This window comes from Podarcis liolepis, assembly GCF_965112155.1.
Source record: "Podarcis liolepis genome assembly, chromosome: Z".
In the NCBI taxonomy this organism is placed as follows: domain Eukaryota; kingdom Metazoa; phylum Chordata; class Lepidosauria; order Squamata; family Lacertidae; genus Podarcis; species Podarcis liolepis.
The window spans coordinates 1,948,583-1,963,024 of NC_139570.1; the positions used below are offsets into that span (position 1 = coordinate 1,948,583).

General features: G+C 48.0%; 1 protein-coding gene across 13 annotated transcripts in view; it reads left to right on the plus strand.

The window, feature by feature from the left end:
• Nucleotides 1-14,442, plus strand: part of MBNL3 (muscleblind like splicing regulator 3) — a 113,769-nt gene that overhangs the window by 88,957 nt on the left and 10,370 nt on the right. For 7 of the 13 annotated variants that reach the window (XR_014521738.1, XR_014521740.1, XM_083486531.1 and 4 more), the window contains 2 exons: nt 2,982-3,182; nt 5,150-5,386. Coding sequence is in view for 9 of the 13 variants with exons in the window: in XM_083486531.1 (XP_083342657.1) it covers nt 2,982-3,182; nt 5,150-5,386 (438 nt within the window). In the remaining 4 variants the exon portion in view is untranslated. Of the gene's footprint in view, nt 1-2,981; nt 3,183-5,149; nt 7,675-7,772; nt 8,455-8,487; nt 8,542-14,442 lie in introns of those variants that run through there. The other 6 variants (XR_014521737.1, XM_083486530.1, XM_083486534.1 and 3 more) reach the window with 2 other exon arrangements.

Below are 14,442 nucleotides of genomic sequence, written 5' to 3' on the forward strand. Positions count from 1 at the left end.
GCTGATATTGTAGAAAGGAAAAGTTGATGGGGCAATTTCCCTATCAGGAAAGATTACAGCATGGGGGAGGACGTTAGTTTAGAGCAGTGTTTCCCAACCGGTGTTCCGCGGCACACTAGTGTGCCGCCGGACGTTGCCTAGTATGCCGTGGGAGGGAGGCGGGCGAGTCGGGCTAATCCTCCGACGAGCTCCACCTCCAGACCCATTGCTCAAATCCTTTAACCCAGGAGGGCGGGGAGGGGGGGGGAGAAAGAGAAAAAAGAAAGGGTGGAAAAAAAGAAGGGGAAGAGAAAATATTTTTTTTAAAAAAGGAAAGAGAGGGGAAAAAGCGAGGGATGGAGGAAGGGGAATAAACAGAAGGGGAGGACAATGAAGAGGGGCGGGGCTTGGCAGGCAGCAGATAACTGGGGAGGGGGGCGCGGCTGGCGGCGGCTCAAGGCAGGAAGGGAGGAGCTGCCTCGCGGAGAGTCTTGGGCTGCAGAGATTTCCCGTTCAGGAGCGCGGGAGGCCACGCCGTGGATGGGAATCTCCTCCTCCTCTTCCTCCTCCTCCTCCAGGAGAGAGGGTGGTCCGCCCCACCGAGTCGGGCCTGCTCAAGCGTGGGAGCCTATAGTTAGAGCTCAGCTCCTTTTCTTGCCTTCTCCGCCCCCCCACGGAGCACATTTTCCTCGCCCCCCCCAACCCCCGCATGTAGAATAGAAGCCCTCCAGCCTCCACGGTGCACAAACTCTTCCCCTCTGCAACGAAGCGCTTTGTTGCATATCTTTGGTGAGGTTTTTAGGCAGTCTTGGTGCACCTTAAATCAGCGCTAATTGCGCCTGGACGCAGTATTTACTTCCGAGTAGGCCCCCTTCTCTCCCCCCCCCCCCCGGTAGCACCTGACGTTGCTATTCGTATCATCAGGTTTGTTTGTTGATAATTTAATTGTTTTAAAAGCATCATGCTAAAGAGCTCTCTCCCACCCCCAGACCCTTGGGCAAAACAGAAACACACACATACACAAACACAGAGATTGAGCCCTGCAGGTTTTATGAAATGAATGGATTCTGAATGCCTGTTTCAGTGGCTTGTCCGCCTTAGGCTGCTGGGCCAGACACCTGTTACACGGTGCAGTCCGTAAGCTGTGAGCGCTGCTACCTGCCGCCGAGACCACGTAACGACAGTCTTGAAAGACCTACATTGGCTCCCAGTACCTTTCCGAGCACAATTCAAAGTGTTGGTGCTGACCTTTAAAGCCCTAAGTGGTTTCGGTCCAGTATACCTGAAGGAGCGTCTCCGCCACCATCGTTCAGCCCAGACACTGAGGTCCAGTGCCAAGGGCCTTCTGGCAATTCCCTCACTGTGAAAAGTGAGGTTACAGGGAACCAGGCAGAGGGCCTTCTCGGTAGTGGCGCCCGCCCTGTGGAATGCCCTCCCATCAGACATCAAAGAGATAACCATTACCTTCTATGCTGTTACTATTTTTTTTTTTTTTTTTTTTACATAAGTAAAAAGTGACCTTTCCCCATCTGGCATGGTGGTGTGCCTCGAGATTTTTTTCATGAAACAAGTGTGCCTTTGCCCAAAAAAGGTTGGGAAACACTGGTTTAGAGCAGTGGTTTTCAAGCAGGGTCCCGTGACATGTTGGGGTGTCTTGAATGATGGTCAGGAGTCAGGACAACCCTGGCCTCTGTCTCTCTTCCCTCCCTCCTCTGATGCCCTCTCTCATCTCTGCCTCCCAAAGGCTTGCCCAGCTGTTTGTTGCAGCAGCCCTGGCTACAAGCTCCCCAGGCGAATGGTCCTCTGGGAGGTGCAGTTCAGTGACCAGGGGCTGCTGCTAGAGGACTTCCAAGGAGAGTGGAAAGGAGAGGCAGCTGAGGGAACACTCCACAAGGGAGGGTGTTCAAAAAGGGGTGAGGGACTGCCAGCTCTGCAGGCAAGGGGGGACATTACTGAGCTCCTGAGCCCCACAGGGGTGCTGCAGAAAGAAGGTAGTCCGTCAAGGAAGCCGTGGACTCAAAAAGGTTGAAAACCTTTGGTTTAGAGGAATTGTGAATAAGAGGTAACATGAAGGAAGTGTATAACATTATGCATGGCATTGAGAAAGTGGATAGAGAAAGAATTATTTTTCTTGTAACACTAGAATACATAGCAATCCAATGAAAAGTGAATGTTGGAAGATTCAGGACAGAAAAAAGAAAGTGCCTCTTCTTACACTGCATAGTTAAACTATGGAACTCTCTCCCCAAGGAGACAGTGATGGCCTCCAACTGGGATGCCTTTAAAAGAGGATTAGACAAATTCATGGAGGAGGAGGAAGAGGCTATCAGTGGCTAATAGCCAGGATGATTATGCTCTTCCTCCACTGTCAAAGGCAGTACATTTCTGAATCCTAGTTGCTAGAAATTGCAGGAGAGGATAGTGCTCTTGTGCTCAGGTTCGGCTTTTCTTAGGCTGGCTGGAAGCAAGGCTAATAGTGGGCAGCCAAAAGTGTAATGTAAAACTGAAGTTACGTATTGATTCTAGACATGTGTTGCTTTAAGAAACCCAAAAGGTACCAGCCCTTTTGTCTATGCCAGGGGAGCTTCTTGCCAGCTTATCTGCCATGCGTCTCATGTCCAGAATTGGCTTGATCCCTTAACTCCCACCGGTGAATGCTTAATTGCAAGGTGCAGGGTAGGGGGACTGTGTTAATTGCCCAAGGTACCTCCTTAATTGTGCTATTAAGCACTTAACGATCATTGGCTGTTCCTTGTCCATACCGATGAAGATGCTTCTTGTGCTTGAAATGCTCCATGCACATCTGAATCAATGAAAGCGGGAGGAGAAGATCAGAAGCAAACCAAGAGGATTAATAGACTGAGAACAAGAGTCCTCCTCTTAGCCAGTGCAACTGAATCGAACATTTCCAGAGCTGGGGGTACAGGGGGTTGGACACAGGACCAGTGCATTCTTAGACCCTGCTAACTCCATGACCATTGCTTTCTCCTCTTTCTTGGCAGACAACTTTTCCTGTGACTCCTTCACTTGCAACTAGCCCCACCATGGCATTCAGTCCCTACCTAAGTCATGTCTCTCCTGGAATGGGCTTGGTTCCTGCAGAGCTGTTGCCAAATACACCTGTCCTGGTGTCTGGGAACCCAGCTGTTTCTGTGGCAGGGAGCTCCACTGGGCAGAAAATGATGAGGACAGACAAACTGGAGGTATCTTGCACCCTGTACCAAATGGCGATGGTTGCTTTGCTTAGATGAGGAAGGCAGTTCTTAACCAAATTTAACTGGGCACCTTTTGCCCAAATGTGCTTGCCCTATGGAAGTTCTGCTGTGAGAGAGGAGAGGGGTCCGGATTCTGAAACCCTTTCTTCATTATGGCTCGGAACTAATTCCCCATTTTTTGAAGTCTTAGCTATACCAGTTCCTTGAGAACAGTGTAACATGTATCTTCTTTGACCTCTTAATCCAAAGACAAGGAAGCTCTTAAAGCCTTTTTCTTAATTGGCACTGGAGTACACATCATCCCTTTTTCATAAGTTGAAGATCACTGTTTGCTTAAAATTGCTTCCCAGCTTCTGTCATCTAGTCTGGGTTTGAGAGTTTTGTTGTGAAAAGCAGAGTCGAGGGTCACTGGGGCTCAGACAGAAGGGCATTCAGGAGTGTTGCTAATAAAGTGGAACTCCCTCTACCTGACCCAAATCCCCAGGACTTGTTTGCAAAACCAAGGAAATCCTGGAGTAAGAGGTTGCTTATTCAGTGCTGTCATCTTGGATCAGCAAACCTTGTTTACATGGGTGGGAGATTCCAGCTGGTTTTATTTTTTCCAGCCCTCCTTGCTCACCATCTCAGGTCTCTACAGGCTGGCACAGAATTCTGAAATCGATGCAACCTTCTATCCCCTAGAAAAGAACTGCCCTACCATTTCATATAATCATAGAGTTGGAAGAGACCACAAGGGCCATCGAGTCCAACCCCCTGCCAAGCAGGAAACACCATCAGAGCACTCCTGACATATGGTTGTCAAGCCTCTGCTTAAAGACCTCCAAAGTAGGAGACTCCACCACACTCCTTGGCAGCAAATTCCACTGTCAAACAGCTCTTACTGTCAGGAAGTTCTTCCTAATGTTTAGGTGGAATCTTCTTTCTTGTAGTTTGGATCCATTGCTCCGTGTCCGCTTCTCTGGAGCAGCAGAAAACAACCTTTCTCCCTCCTCAATGTGACATCCTTTTCTATATTTGAACATGGCTATCATATCACCCCTTAACCTCCTCTTCTCCAGGCTAAGCATGCCCAGCTCCCTTAGCCGTTCCTCATAAGGCATCGTTTCCAGGCCTTTGACCATTTTGGTTGCCCTCCTCTGGAGGGTAGCTAACAGTTTCAGTAGCTAACAGTCCAGTAGAAAATGGAAGTGAACCAGGAGCCCCTATTAATATAGCGGCTGCACTTCTTCAGTAATATAGGTGTGATCTTGCTTCTGTTGGCTGGGAAGAGCTGTCACTCAGTGGCAGAAAATCTGTAAAGCATGCAGAAGCTCCCAGCAGAGAACAGGGTCTCACAGCCAAGCAGAGCAGGACTTAACCCCTGCTCATCAGCTGGGGATTGTGCCGCAAACCTCTTCCTCAGTGCATTGCTTTTTGCAGTGCCTTGCATGGTGCTTTGATGTCCCAGCTTCAGAACTTTAAAGCACCTTGCACTGATTGCCAGGTGGGTGACACTGTCTGTGATTTGGCCTGTGATACCCTGATAAGGATCTGCCCCGTAGAGCCAAAAAGTTTCCACAACCCCGCTTTAAATAAACGGGATGGAGATGCAATGAGACGAAACATGACACTTACAATGGTACTTCAGGTTACAGACTCCGCTAACCCAGAAATAGTGCTTCAGGTTAAGAACTTTGCTTCAGGATGAGAACAGAAATCGTTCTCTGGCGGCACAGCAGCAACAGGAGGCCCATTAGCTAAAGTGGTGCTTCAGGTTAAGAACAGACCTCCAGAATGAATTAAGTACTTAACCCGAGGTACCACTGTAGTTGAGGGGCAGCTGAGATTTGTCCCCACCCCGCGGCTGTGCTTTTCTTAGCCCTTTGTGTTCACATTAGGAGGAAAATGGAGAAGTGGTTTTTCCTGGGTGTTTTCGTGTGTTTTTCCTGGTTCAAATAATGTGGCTTTCTTTTAAGGTTTGCCGGGAGTTTCAGCGTGGCAACTGCACACGCGGCGAGAATGACTGCCGTTATGCTCACCCGATAGATATTGCCATGATAGACACAAATGAGAACACCGTGACGGTGTGCATGGATTACATCAAAGGGCGATGCTCCCGGGAGAAATGCAAGTACTTTCATCCCCCTGCACACCTGCAAGCCAAAATCAAGGCAGCTCAACACCAGGTGAATCAAACCGCTGCAGCCGGAATGGTAAGGGGGCCGTCGCCCAACAAGGCCTTTGCAAAATGTTGTGTGTTTGGCCCACAAGGAGAGAAGGAGGGGCAAGGGGAGCCTCCCCCACCTTTTGTAATAGCATCAGAGTGTCCCATCACATCTCAGCATACACAGTCCAGTCCTGTTTGTGTCAACCCACTTCACGTTCCCTGTACATGGGGGTCCCGTATATCCTGGGGCTTTTAAAATTATGCACCAGCCCTTTCAATCCCCTAGAATTGAAAGGGCTTCAAATGTCACAAAATCCACCGTCCACTGCCAATGTAGAAAATGTCCCCATTTTATTTCTTTGCTTCACATTCAGGCTTAGAAAAAGAGTTTGAAGAACCCAAGAGCATTGCACATGGCATTATCCTGTCTCCCTGACACCCCCCCCCCCGGCTGTGGCTCAGCTACACAGCTTATAACTGATAGCAGCTTCACACTCAGGGTAGTGGGCCCAAACCTGTGGAACTCCCTACATAAGGTTGTGCTTCCAAAGGCGTGTGGGGTGGGCAAACATGCTTATGTGCCCAGCAAGGAAACCTTACAGTAAACCCTAAATAGCTGTATTTTGCATGCAAAGCACAGTGCTCATTAGATGTTGTTGCTGGAAAGTAAATAAAGCAGGCATCCCCCCTGAACAGAATCCATGTTGCCTGGAAAAATCCAGGAAAACCTGTCACCCTTGACAGGTTCATAGAATTATAGAGTTGAAGGGATCACAAGGGTCTTCTAGTCCAACCCCTGCAATGCAAGAATCTTTTGCCCAATGTGGGGTTTGAATCCACAACCCCCAGATTAAGAATCTCATGCTCAACTGACTGAGCTATCCATCATGAGCCATCCTGCCAGTCAGTTGTTGGACTGCAGCTCCCATCACCCATCCCTGTTGGCCGTGCTTGTTGGGGCTGGTGGGAACTGGAATCCAACACAGGTTCTCATCCTCTGTGGTAAGGAGAGGCAAAAAAGGCTTTGTAAAATGGTGTGTGAGTGTTTGAGTTCAGGGGAAGGAAGGGGAAGGCTGAATAATTTATTGTTGTTATTTATCTATGCCCATTAAAAACAGTTTAACACACATTAAAACCACATGAATAATCTGGATCCTAAAAATATGCTCCTCAGGAGTTAAAGAGTCAGGGGTTAAAGAGGTGTGTCTTCAGCACCCAGCGAAATCTGCAGTGGTGGTGCAGGTGCACCTCAGTGGGAAGGGCATCCACAGCTTAGGAGGGGCAGGGGGCATGGGAGATGGCTGTGCTACAATTTGGGATCTCCCTGTGAAACAGACTTGGAGAAGAGCTAGAGCAGATGAAAGGAAGAGCTTCTTCACACTCAGCATGTTAAGCCATGGCATTTACTGCCATGGAGTGTGGTGGCAACCACTGGTTTCTGTAGCTTTGAAAGATGATTTGACAAATCCATGACAATCAGGAGAGTTCGCTTGGTGGTTGTTACTCATGAGGATTGCATGGATCTGCCACATCCAAACGACCAGTTGCTTTGGACAAGCCATGGCAAAGGCCTGTTGCCATCATGCCCTGCCCAGCTTCACAGGGAGAGCTGATGGGCCAGTGTTGGAAACACAGTGGGTTCTGTCCAATGCTAGTCCTGTTCCAAGAAGACCCACTGGAATGAATGGACATGGCTAACTTGGGTCCATTTATTGTAATGAGTCCACCACGAGCATAATTCAGTTGGATACGACCCAACATCAGCCTAGAGCAGCCTTCCCCAACTTGGTGCTGCAGTTCCCATCAGCGCCACTCAGCACAGCCCTACAGTCCTGATGGGTGATGGAAACACTGCTGCTGCTAGCTGGGACTGGTGAGAGTTGGATTCTGAAACAGTTGGAGGGAACAGGCTGGGGTAGGCTTGACTTGATGGCTCAAGAGGACCCTTTGTATGTTCCTGTGTGTCAATGCCTGCTGTAATGCTCGTTTCTCCACTGCCCTGTTTATCATTAAGTTGTGGGAGAAAGAGCCTGTCACTGTGGCTCTTCTTGTCTTGAGAAAGATTGCTGCTTAAAGACCGGCACTTGAGTCTAAGCACTCTTACTCAGAATGAGTCTTTGGAGCCATCAGCTCATGGCACTCTTTCTTGGTCAGACCTAATTCCTGACTTCTTAACTGTGACCCTGCTGGTCCCAGCTGCATCTTCAATTCATGCCGTCCCTTCCCGGTGCAAACATCCAACTTGCCTTTCCAGTGTGCCCTTAATGAGCCTGTTTAAACTGTTTGTCGATCTCTTAAGTTGGCAGGGTCTTGCCACCCAAATAGCTTTGCATTATTCATAGAATCACAGAATCATAGAGTTGGAAGAGACCACAAGGGCCATCGAGTCCAACCCCCTGCCAAGCAGGAAACACCACCAGAGCACTCCTGACATTCATTGCCTTCCTTTCAAGGCTCCATGTTTGCCTTGTACCTCTTGAGTTTGGGGGCAGCCCTACCAGTCAGAGAACAGAAGTTGCTAGGCTACCAAAAAATACCCCAAAACAAACCCCAAGAAGCTGCCAATCTTGCCCACACATGCCCGTGCTTAGCCGTTTGTGGCACATTGACAGGCAAAATGGAAAAAGGGGAGAGCATGAGGAACGCATGAAAAAATACAACTTTTTTTAAAAAGTTTTTTAAAAAAAGAAAAAACAAAACAAAAAAACTTTTGCAGCAAACTTTTCAGCACCCAAAATGCAAACAATTTAACAATGTATTATAATAATAATTATCTTAATTATATAATAATTATCTTAATTATTTGGGAATTTGTAACCAGTTCTCAGTACTTGATGGAAAATGGGACCCCCATAAAGTTCTCTCAGGTTCCAGGTGTTTCTGCATCTACCCTGCAGCATAGGCAAAGCAAACCTTGATGTGTTACTTCAGTTGTCACAGGGCTCTCCACTGTGCATGTGTCATCTGTTTTTTTAATATATTGTATAATTCACTCATTTTATTTTGTTTTGTTTTCCCCACTTGCTCCACAATGTCCGCTCTCTTTTTTGATGCATTTCTGCTTGCTGTTTTTTCTGTTGTTGTGCTTGAACCCCGATCCCCTTCCTTGGCTCATTACCATCATGTGCTCGCTGCCTGCTAATTAAGACTCAGCCAGCTGTCCGATCACTGAAGCGACCCCTCGAGGCAACCTTTGACCCGGTACTTGGACCTCTCACCTTCTCGCTTTGCATGTCACCATCTTTAGACTTCATGGAATACATCTCTCTTTCTCTCTGTGTGTCTTTCTCTGTCTTTCTCATATCTGTTGTATATTGTGTGTTACCTAAGGAGAGTGCCCATCAGACAGGAAATAATGTCCCATTCACTCCACTGTCCCACCAAAGGAAACTTTGCAACCTCTGGCTTAATTGAAAACCATTTTTCGGTGACAGAAGGTGCCTTTCACCACCCTCCTCCTCCAAAAAGACCAGATGTGGTTATGGAGCAATGCAATTATCACAGTGTTTTTCAATCAGTCTGTTTTCAAACAGCGACAGCTGCCGCATTTTTATAGCACGGAACACAGAAGGTTCTGTTTCACACCTTTGGTCTGAAATGTCTCAGGGGAAGCCTTCAAGGAGTTTCAGTGGCAGGGAGCCGAGGGCCCAGCCAAGGCCCACACTTCGGTGGGCACATTGCCACCCTAATTGCTGCTCACATGCCAATGCACAGACACAACTCGGAATGCTTGGGAGTTCTCTGGCTTGCTTGGCATGATTTGGTGGCAGGTTTGAGCAGCAAACCTTCATTAGGAATTGTTTGTGTCCAAACCTAGCCTTGCTGTTGACAAAAGACACAATTCAGACAGCAGAGAGGGGTCTAGTTCCTGGCTTTTGAATCTGATCAGTTTTGTATTATCAGCTCTGCTCTACAGTAGGCACTTTGGAATTTCAGAAGAAGCCCTTACCAAGATGATACCGAACACCATTCATGGGGTGGGTGGGTTTACCCAGGACTGAACCTGAGTCTAGGGCTGCCCCACTTCCAACCACAGTTTCATAGTCCCACTGCCAGGTTGCAAAACTGGTGGTGCAACTTCCATGGGGGGTGGGGACTTGTCAGACTTCCCTTGCTCCTGTTGACTGGTGCCCACCACCAGAATGACACATTTGGTTTGGGTGGGGAGAAGCCAGCTGCCAGCCACTCAGAGTAACAAGCTTGGGAAAGTTACCTCTGAAAATGCAAATGCCCCAGATGCAAAACAGGGGAGGCAGTTTCTCCCCTAAATTCTGCTCTGAACTTGGGCTGAATGTCTAATCATTCAAAAGCTCATCCCAGCCTCCCCTGGGTCACTTTCTGCATTCGGAGTGTGCATCCTGCTGCTGAGCTTTTGATTTCCCCCTTTTCCCACAGCTATCAACCACAGAACCCAGTCAGGGGAATGACTGTACTTTCTAGCAGGCTAGCAGGTCCCTTCTGCTATTGCATTCTTTTCATGCTGCCAGAGTCTTCTGCAGGAAACCTATTCAGAGCAAAATCGGAGTCAAAGTGCACATTTTGTTCTGTGTCTAGCCTGGCAGCTTCCTGGTTAAGTCTGCTGACCTCTTTTAGAACAAAGGCAGCTAGAGACTTTAGTATGTGCTGCTGCCTTTGACTAGATAACCTGCTAGATATATGTATTTAGAAGTGGATTAATGGATTAAAAAGGCAGCCCTGATTCATGGGTTTTGTTAATGTTAAAATTGCCTGTAATATAAATATGCTTAAATCTGGCAAACGTAGATGTTTTCCCCCTGCACCCAATTTTCTCCCTCTATTGGAGGGGAAGCTGAACCTAAGGTTACGTTTCTTACAATATTTCAAAGAATCAGGGAGCTGGAAGGGATCATGAGGGTCATCTAGTCCAACACTGTAGTGCAGGAATCTTTCGCCCACTATGGGACTCAATCCCACAACCCTGAGATTAAGAGGCTTAAGCCAGTGTTTCCCAAACTTTTTTGGGCAACGGCACACCTGTTTACTGAAAAAAAATCTCGCGGCACACCACCATTAAAGCCCCGCCCCGTGACGTCAGCGCGCAGCGTCACGCCGGGAGGGACGCACGAAAGTGAAAGTTTTTTCCCTCCCCCCTCAGTCCCTCGCTCGGAATTCAGCTCGTTTGGGGCATCGCTCCGGCTGCTCCCTCTCCCGCCACGCAGGAGCGATGCCTCTCTCTGGCTCTCCCTCCGCGCAGGCTGAGGGAGGGAGGGAGGTGCGCGTGTGACCCGTCTCTGCTGGGAGACCAAACCCAGCGAGGCAGAGTCGCGCGGAGGCGCCCAGGCAGCGCTGCCGGCTGCGAGGAGGAGCGCCAGGCAGCAGCAGGAGGCGCGGCCTCTCCTCGCCGCCGCCGCCGCCCCGCCTCTCGCCGCCCGACTCGCCCGCCTCCCTCCAGGCATCTCGCGGCACACCAGCCGATGTCTCACGGCACACTCGTGTGCCGCGGAACACCGGTTGGGAAACACTGGCTTAAGCTCTGAGGCTTGGCCTTTATAGGGCCTGGGGGCTGGGACTGATACTTTTGTGTCAGTTGATGGACTGCTCTGGGGCTGGTAACACAGCCTAGGTGACGCCCTCAAGCTTCAGAGCTCTGCCTTGTGGTTCAAGAATTAAAGTGCTGCTTGGAGCTTGGCTGCTGAAGGCCCTGTTTTCAGATGCACACACGCAAGCCCGTGCAAAACCTGATGTAAAAGTGCTCCAATCACAAGGCCAAATTCATTCTCCAGGCCTCCCCTTATCTCCATGCTACACCTCACCTATGACAGTGGAGGTTGCAATATAGTAAATCTATGAGGCTGTGGTTTTTCATGGGGTCGGATGCTTATTTAAGAACCCAATAAACCAGCCCATGCTTGCCTAACCCAAACTGGGCCAGTGCTGTACTGAGAGCTGTGGGACAGAGCATAAGGTCCCTCTGATGTGCAGTCTCCATGGTCTTTCAAAACTGAAGTGAAACCTGTTTCTGAAACTGTCAAGTTTGCCATTTGCACTCCTGCATTTCCATTCATGATATATTCTAGACAGTTATTCCCCCTTTTGTTTTGCACTCTGTGCCTAGACTTAAAGGTACCAGTGTTAGGAGTGGGGGGGGGGTAAGGGCAGAGTCAGCCCACCAATGAGTCAGGGTGAAGCACTTACCTCAGGCAACAGAAGTGCAAGAGGTGGTGTTCCACTTGCCCTACCACTTCCACCACCGAAACAGGATGTGCTACCCTGGGAGGGAGAGAGTCCACATTTGGAATTCTCTGCATAGTTGCCTCATTCTGAAAAGGATATTGTAGCATAGAAAAAAGTTCGAGAATGGCCATGCAAAATGACCAAAGGGATAGAGTGACACCCACACCCTGAAGAAAGCTTGCAGTGTTCAGGACTTTTTAGTTCAGTGAAAACGGTGAGTGAGAGGTGGCATGATAGAAGGTACTAATATTATGTGTGGCAAGGAGAAAGTTTGTCTCCCTTTCTCATAAGACTGGAACTGGTGGACGTCCAATGAAGCCAAATGATGGAATCATAGAGTTGGAAGAGACCACAAGGGCCATCGAGGCCAACCCCCTGCCAAGCAGGAAGATTCAGGACAGATAAAATAAATTTCTTCTTTGTGCAGAGCATAGTTAAACTGTGGCAATTGCTTCCACAGGAGGCAGTGAAAGCCACCAGCCTGGATGGCTTTAAAAGAGGATTAGGCACATTGCAGAGGAGGATACAATTATCACTGGCTACCAGCCACAATAGCCATGATCAATAGCCAGAGGCAGTACTGCATCTGAATGCCAGTTGCTGGAAACCACTGGAGGGCAAAGTGCTCTTGTGCTCAGACCCTGCTGGTTGGCCCCTGTGAGAACAGGATGCGGGACTAGGTGGGCCATGGGCCTCATCCAGCAGGCTCTTCTTATAGTCTTCCCTTATGCCTGTGTTTGCCCGCCCTTTTCATCCAAAGGGCATTCAGAGCTTGCCTGTAAAATATAGACAGACCAACAAGGGAAAGGAAATTCTAGGTACCTGTACCTGATGCTACAGGTTCTCATAGTGTTTTTGTGCTGAGCCTTTCCAAATCAGGAATGCACAGTGTGGTTCTGTTGCAGTGATGTGGGACCTGTGGTCCTTTGGATGGCATTGGACCCCCTACTCCCATAATCCCAACCCAACATTGTCAATAGTCAAGGCATCATGGGAGCTTGTGGTCAAGTAACATTTGGAGGGTCATGAGTTCCACATCACCAGGCAACTCAGAGAGTGATGGGTACATGGACTCTCATGCCATCTCTGGAAACCATGTACCCTACTTAGAAAGAGAGCCCCCCCCCCTCGAGAATTTGGCTCAGTATTTTTCCCACAAGCCCAGAAGACTGTAGGGGATTTAATTGAAATCTTGAGTGAGGTTGGGTGAGTAAGGAGTTAACTGTGCAAAAGTAGTTAATGGTTAAGAAAAGTTGGCACTTCCTTGAACCTTTCCCCAATGTCTCCCCATTGTTGAGGCATGTTCTTTGGGGATGAGCAACAGGCAGAGCAATATACCACACAGTAGTTTGAAAGCACCCCCCCCTTCGCCCTGCAACCTTTGAATCTGATGGTGAAACAGGTTTGACTGACTTGGAAGCACCTTGATGTGGCAGGTCTAAAAGAGACAATTTGCTTGTAAGAAAGAGGTGACCTGTTAACAGAGGGGTGGGGACAAAACAATCTGCCTTTGGGTGAAATTAATCATATCTCATGGTCCACTGAAATCACACACAAATGCACATATACATGACAACAACAGAAAACCAAGGGATCCAGTTAGCAATAGGGTCTGGCAACCTCAATTCACAACACTGTTGAACCAAGGAGTTTAAGTGGGATTAGGCCTGGTGTTTTGTACACACCCATTGGTGCAACAACTGCCCCACCCCACCAGCCTATCCCTCATTCTGCCCAATAAAAGTGGTAGGCGATTCTAGCAGTTTTGCTGCTTTGCCCTTGCAAACATTTCCTAGTTTCTCTGCAGTTCCAGAAGCCCTGGGCAGCTGAAATAAGAGTTTAATCTGTAATGTTTGTTTCCTTACTGAAAATGTAAGCCTAGCATTTCTCAAGAGCTCAGGGAAGGCAGCAATCTATTATGCATTTTGCATATGCAAAATTTGCTTAACATCATGAAAACAGCTAAACCCCCTACACACTCCAGCTTAGTGGCGCTCCTCCCCAAATTCCTCCCTAAAATTTATCCAGACCAGAATTCTTTTTATCCTCTTATCCTCATGTTGAGGATATTTGAGTCCTTGTATGAATGGTGTTGTAGAAATAACAGTTGTGGGGTCACTTCAGAGCTATATCAGATGTGAAGTCACCTGACGGGTGGGAAATAATTTCCCTATATTCATGCCAGATAGGATGAGAAACAGTTTTCCCTATTCTTTTTGATCCATGTATTCAAATGTACGCACAGTTAGCACATCATGTCAGGAACCCAAAATAGGCACAGGGAACAGGACTGATGCTTATACATGTAAACTTTAGCTAACCCTAGCACAGCTAGCATTTCAGTTTACATGATGCTTATGCTAATCTTCTTTGTTGTTTTTTTAATAGCTGTTTTGCCTTCCTACCTTCCTGCCTTCCTTTCTTAGTTGGTAATTTTGTTTTGGGTTTTTTCCCCTATGCTTGTTGCCTGCAACTGCCTTCTGAGTCTTCCTCTGAATAATATAAAATTATTCCTGATTTACCCCTACTCCCCTGTGTCCTTTTGGGCACAGTCCTACTTTGGGTATAAACCAATTTCAAACTTGCTTAGCTGTCAGGCATACCCAGTGCCAAATTATTGGGGGTAGTGAAAGTTGCCGATAATTTCTTTTGTTGGTTCTTGACCTGAGCTGCAGCAGCAAAGCTTCTTCTGCAACCTGCTTTGAGTTTGAGATGTAGATGTGTCCTTCAGAGCACTCACTCCCCCCACTGTTTTGTTTTGTTTTTAATTCACTGGCACAATTTCACTTTCCCCATCTGCACTAACTGCATATTCTGTGAAGTTGTGGTGATGATGATGATGAAGTTGACGATTATCTCATTGGAGTCTGCTTGACCTATTCCCCCACCTTGGTTTTTTGATCCAAC